Source organism: Podarcis tiliguerta, assembly GCF_965153285.1.
Source record: "Podarcis tiliguerta genome assembly, chromosome: 7".
Taxonomy (NCBI): Eukaryota; Metazoa; Chordata; class Lepidosauria; order Squamata; family Lacertidae; genus Podarcis; species Podarcis tiliguerta.
The window spans coordinates 51333575-51339995 of record NC_139540.1 but is presented as its reverse complement, the minus strand read 5'-3'; the positions used below and the strand labels follow the sequence as shown (position 1 = coordinate 51339995).

Genomic DNA, 6421 nt, shown 5'->3' with positions numbered 1-6421 from the left:
TCATTTAGGCTATGTGGGGACATCTCTCTCTCTCTCTCTCATCAAAGGTGTACCTGTGCAATAGTTCCAAACATTTCTGTTTCTGTCCCACATGTTTCTCTTGCTGTTTTCCTACCACTCATACGACAATCGGAAAGCTGAGAACATACTTAATTTTTTCTGTTTCCTGGCTTTCAAGGAAGCTGACCTGTGCATGCACATGAAAGCTCATACCAATAACAAACTTAGCTGGTCTCTAAGGTGCTACTGGTAGGATTTTTTTTAAAAAAATTATTTTGTTTCGACTACGGCAGACCAACACTGCTACCTCCCTGTAACTAGAGTGCATAAAAACTAATCATAAAAACAGCAATCATAAAAAACTTTTTAAATTGCAGTGCAAAGTCAAAACATTAAAGGCTTAAAAATTAAAATGTCAATGCTGCAATACCAGACATGACTACTCAGAAGTAATTCCTATTGAGAACAGGTAAATATGTATAGGGTTGCAGCCATAGCTATCCAACCTAAAAACCAAGCAAAATTAACACATCAGCTTTGCAAACACTGAAAAAGAATTGGTTGGCAGGCTGCCTTAGGGAAAGCATTCCTTAGAAATAACCTTTCAAAAAAGCTTGGGGTTTTATCCATTGTTAGCTATTCTCAATGTAAGCCCATTGGAATGAATAGGCATGACCGACTTAGGCCCATTAATTTCAATTGGTATACTCTAAGTAATAGTTGATTTCAGATTGTGGTAGGTTTATTTAAATGTACTTGGACCATGGTCAAAACTATCACCTTACACCATGTTCAGAGACTAACTGGTAAATTCATTTGTGGTGCTGTGATTGTTCCTCCAGCTAGTAGCTTCATTGGTGCTGGACTGCTGTGGGCAAGGTGGTTGTGTCATCAGGATAGTACAGGAGTAAAAGATCTGTTTCCGTGTGCTGCTCTGGTTTCACCAGAAGCGGCTTAGTCATGCTGGCCACATGACCTGGAAAATCTGTCTATGGACAAACGTCAGTTCCCTCGGTCAGTAAAGCGAGATGAGCGCCGCAAAGTGTGTTCTCCCTCATGGAGAACACGGGTTGCGGGCAGGGCTGACAAGACACCTCACTGTTACTAGGCAAATGGTTTGGCCATCCTTTAAAGAGGGGCGGGCTGTTACTGGAGAAATCTAGATGTGGCCATTTGTTGATTGACAGCCCTATTTGTTAAATACAATGCTCGCAGCGAGGAACTTCCTCTTTCGCTGCTTACTTCGGATCACCCGCCTTCCCTTCCCTAATTTTAGGCTGTTTGCTTGACCTTGCTATGCCTGTCATGGGGTCGTCTGCTTTGGGGCAGGGGCCTGGTAGGAATTTTGTCCATTTGGCTGATTAGTGTGTGCCACTTGGTTTTTGCCTACTGTGTAGCAAATCGTCACAACTTGTAAGGTTTGTGGTTAGGCATTGGCCTTGGAATTGGTCTTGGTGGAGGGGTATGGATTCGGCTGTGCCTGCCCCTCCAAAATGCTGCTGCTGCTGCTTCAAGGGTTTTCCATTAAAGGAACCCAGGGACTCCCCATGCTTTTGTCCAAAACCCCCTGGCAAGGGGCTAGGGCCACGCAAGCCCCTGGGAGCATTCTGGGGAGAGGTGAGGCATGGTTCCCAGTCCCGTCTCTCTCCTCAGGTGACTTACCCTTGCTGACTTCACGGGGGTGGTGCGAATGTCAGAGCTGTCCCCGTGCGGGGTCAGTTAGTGCTACCAATGCCTAAACAACCACTCACATTGCTGCAATTTGAATAAAGTTGTGGCCAAAATTATGCCAAAAACCTTAAACAAAAATTAAGTGTCAATTGTGTTTTTCTTTGGGGGGGTGTGTCTTGGGGACCTTGACGCGCAACCCCAGAGTCGTTCAAGGCTGGACTTAAATGTCCTTTGCCTTTTTTAAAAGATCCCAAGCCTAAAAACTCAAGCCTCAAATCTTTCTGCTTAAAGTCCCTGACACATGATGAATGGAATTGAGGGGAACTGAATGCATACAAGACAAGTTCCATTCACCAGATTGTGGGTGGCAGCTGCGGTGCCATGTGCCTTGCTGCCACTGCTAGGCCTCTTTGGATTTTTTTCTAACGGCCACACGGAGCTGTTGTGCTCCCTCCAGCTGTAGGAATTTAAATTGGCCAGCTGTGATATTGACCAATCACAGGCGGGCACTAGGAGGTGTCACCAGGAGGGCAAGACCAACAGGAAACTTGGGTCCACTCTCCTGGCATAAAAAGGACCCGCCTCCATGCCCTGCGCTACAGTGAGCTTTTGGTCTCCTCCCCCCACCCACCCTTATATCCATAGGTTGTTGTTTCGCTAAGACTTTACAAAGGAATTATCATTTGCTGTATTCAGGGCCAGGAAGGAATATTATTTCTAGGCAAAAAGGCTGGTCTGGAGGTTTCTGCCTCCTTCACAGCAATCGTCACAACTCTGGTGGTTAAGGCACTGGGTACAATCCATAGTAATTTACTGGAAGTGGGGAGTTGCATGGCTTTGCCTTCCCCTTCCAGAAAATTGGGTTATCCCATTGATTAAAGGAATCCTAGGGGAGGTGTTTTCATCCACAAGCCTGGATGGGGGCTAAGGGCTGTAGCACACCCACAAGGCGGCAATTCTGATGGGCTGTTCCTACTTGATGTAAGTCATAGGGTACTCCTATCCCAGAATTGATCATCTGATCAGCAGGCAGCAGGTAAGCTGACTGAACGGGAAATCACGCAATGCCTGAGCCAAATGTACTTACACCTGTGATCAATAAAGTTGTGGCCTGATTTGATCCATGAATGTAGCCCTCTGTTTCTTTATCATGTATGCAAGGCACTAGTGGCAGGCTCACTGTGCCTGAGCAAGCAAAGGAAAAGAGGTGTTGTTGGAACTTGTTATTGCAAGCAAATTCTTGGAATGTAACTGAAGGAAGAAAACCACAAGGTTAGTTGAAGATGATAAGCTGAGTAACAGCCTGACTAAATTCCTTATCTAAAGCTGCTTAAACGGACCATGCAGCACTATAACTTGCGTGAAACCTGTTTGATCAGGGCAATCAGCCTAGCAGCGAGACACTCTGTTGATTTTTTCTCTCAAGCAATATATTGCTTTTCAATAAAGTGATCTTTGACAGATCTTTGAACCCTAAAATAAGTCTGAAGACTGTTTCTCTTCCCCACCCCCACATTAAGACTCTTGATTAGATAATGCCCATGGCCTCTATAATAGCAAAGGTTCCACACAACACCCTTTATTTTTAAAACTTTTGTTATTGTGGCTGCTTCTAACAATTTTAAAGAAAATAATCTTCCAACATTGACTGCTTTTCTGTCGTTCCAAATAAGAGCTTACAAGGTTTACTTAAACTGGGAAAACAAGAAAGACAATTTCTTCCCCATCTTCAGTGCTCCATCACCTAGAACAGTTTGTGCTTTAATATTTTCCTTACAGGATGTATATTTTTGAGCACATCAGCCACAACAAGAGGTGAATGGGATTTACCCTTGGAAGATCTATGCCCATTCATAGAATCGTGGAGTTGGAAGAACTATGAGCGTGATCTAGTCCACACACACACACCCCTGCAATGCAGGGATCTTTTGCCCAACATGAGGCTTGAACCCATGGCTCTGAGATTAAGAGTCTCATGCTCTACTGACTGAGCAAAGAAAATAGACAATTTGAACAGTTAGGACCAGGTCTTGAGGTACTGGAATGTTAAAAAGGGGGACTCCCGTTGCCTAAAGACTACAACTGGAGGTTGGCTTTGACATTTGAGAAATATAGCTTTGGATCCAAGCTACAGGTTTGGATCTGAAGAACATAGTCTGGAACAAAAATAACTATTGGTGCCATTCTGCAAACACTTTGTTGACATAGTACTACGAGGAAGGTTCTAGAGCAGTTCCCAAGAAGTTGCAGAACATCATTCATCGATGGGCAAGCCTACTGTGGGACTGACGTGGCTGGAAGATGTGGCCGATTCTTCTTTCTATTTTGCTATGCCTGCCACAAGCTGCTGTAGTGCAAGGGTCTGAGGATCAAGTCCATTGAGAGCTTGGCAGGGCTTTGGATCTGAAACCTGCCTTTTTGTGAATGGAAGACTCTTTCCAGGAGTGGAAAGGCACCATTAGAACAAACACTTAGTCAAGAAGGAAAGAAAAAAAAGAAGAAACACAATATCTTGACAGATGTTATAAATTAGTAGATGCACATTTTTCAGCCTAACTGCACAGCAGGTTTACAAGACAGAGTGAACAAAATAACACAAACATATAAAGGAACTACTAATATGGCTACCAAAATATTTATTTTCATGTATTTGCAGCTTCACAAAAGTCTAATATATCCTCAGGAAAACTAACACTTTCTGCCCACTTACAAATCACTTTTGAATATTTTAGGGGCTCCATTCCAGTTACTTTATTATGCCATAGGTGTGGAAGCAAAGAGTACACAATTAGCTCTTTAATACTGGTATAAAGTTTTAAAAGCTTTTATACAAAAGTATGTATTTAAAAGAAAAGTTGGTTCAGTCTCATCACAGTCTGGGATTTCACTGACCACAATGGAAATTACTTCTAGGTAGACATGCATACGATTTCACTGTTAATTTGGCTGATGTATGATAATTGCAAAAATGATTATTCTTATTTTACAAAAATGTTACCTCTCAAGATACAGAGAACATCTGTCTATGAAAATACAAAGAAATAATCAAGATGACAAAAGGTGTACGTTAACCATGTTGGTAACATTTCATACATATTCCAATTGCCCCCTTGGGCGAGGTTAAGGTAAGTGATACCTCACTGCAACATTAATTCTGAATTATTTGGCTACATTTCAGAAAAAAAGTAATTAAAATTTAATGTACAACCTCAAAGTTCATTCACAAGACTTCATTACATCTAATTTTTATTTTAATTCTTTTTGTTGCATGAAGGACTTGGGCAGCAGGCCACAGAATATTTTCCTACATTTCAGTATGAGACAGCTCAAGCAATAAAAATTGGGGGCATTTTGTCATTAAACGTGTCAATACTTTAGCAATGAGGTGGAATAGTGACCTTTTAATGATGTCCGGTTCTGAGGTTACCCAGAATAATCGTATTCATATTTCCTTTTTGAACAAGATTATAAAAAATGGCCACTCTTAAATAGAAGAAGAAGAGTTTGGATTTGATATCCCGCCTTTCACTCCCCTTCAGGAGTCTCAAAGCTGCTAACAATCTCCTTTCCCTTCCTCCCCCACAACAAACACTCTGTGAGGTGAGTGGGGCTGAGAGACTTCAGAGAAGTGTGACTGGCCCAAGGTCACCCAGCAGCTGCATGTGGAGGAGTGGAGACGCGAACCCGGTTCCCCAGATTACAAGACTACCGCTCTTAACCACTACACCACACTGGCTGTTCATAAAATAATGAACATATTTGCTTTAAAATAATGAACTTTTGTGAATTCTTGAACCTTCCCTTTTTTCTTTCTCTTTTGTATGCTTCTTACATTTTTGTGATGCAAATGTACATATCAACTCGCAGTGGTGATAAAATGCATGGATGTTTTCATCTATCTGCTGTGGAAGACCATGGGTGCTGATGTTCACACTTTATTTTGCAAACTTGTCGTTAGCTGGTTTATGGAGAAAATACTACATTCTAGGAAAAGACTGATATTCAGCAGTGCCCCCTGTTGCCCTCCACATTAATTTACTGTAGGTCTGGGGAATCGATGGCTCACCAGATTATTTGGACTCCAACTCCCATCAGCCCCAGCCAGCATGGCGGCCAGCAGTCTGGGATGAGTTGTAGTCCATCAACATCTGGAGGGCCACACATCCCCTGTCACTGACTTACTACAGAGGAAACAGCAGCCTACTCACTCTAAGGGCCAGAATGGGCTGTGTGTGTCTGTGTGAGAGAGATGCTCCCATTGCACCACTCCTTCACTTGTCCTTTAAGAAGAGGCCAGAGATAATGTGTTTGAAGGCATAGCAGTGCTATGATGCAGTTTCACTCCTCTGTTGTTCTCCATTCTGTCTCATTTTGGGTTTATTTTTTTGACTGGGCAATAGAACAGATAATGTCATCACGGCAAGATGAGAAGGTGACGAGGGAGAAGGAGGCCAGGTGGTTTGGGGAAAGTGTCGCGAACCCACCAGCTTCGGTGTTGTCAGGAGGCATTATCAGTTCAATGAGAAGATGGATTGTGGGTAAAACTTCTCTCCTTTCCTGTCTCTGAAGGTTTCTGTTAATGAAAGAGAAGGAACAAAATAATGTCTATGTGATGAATATCATTCTTGGCTCTTTACTTTGAACTAGAACGTGCACACTGGGAAAAATAAAGTATGAAGCAGAGTCTCTGCTTCTGAAGCAAAAACCCACATTATGCTTTGCACTGGAGTGGACAGGTCATTCTGCTGTT

At 42.7% G+C, this 6421-nt stretch overlaps 1 protein-coding gene across 2 annotated transcripts in view; it reads right to left on the bottom strand.

Annotated features, from left to right (window-relative positions):
• Positions 1-5418: 5418 nt before the first annotated feature.
• CCDC102B (coiled-coil domain containing 102B) overlaps positions 5419-6421 on the bottom strand; it is a 75704-nt gene continuing 74701 nt past the window's right edge. For both annotated transcript variants that reach the window (XM_083450171.1, XM_083450170.1), the window contains one exon: positions 5419-6244. In XM_083450171.1, the coding sequence (XP_083306297.1) occupies positions 6188-6244 (57 nt within the window). In that variant the 3' untranslated portion in view covers positions 5419-6187. The remainder of the gene's footprint in view (positions 6245-6421) is intronic.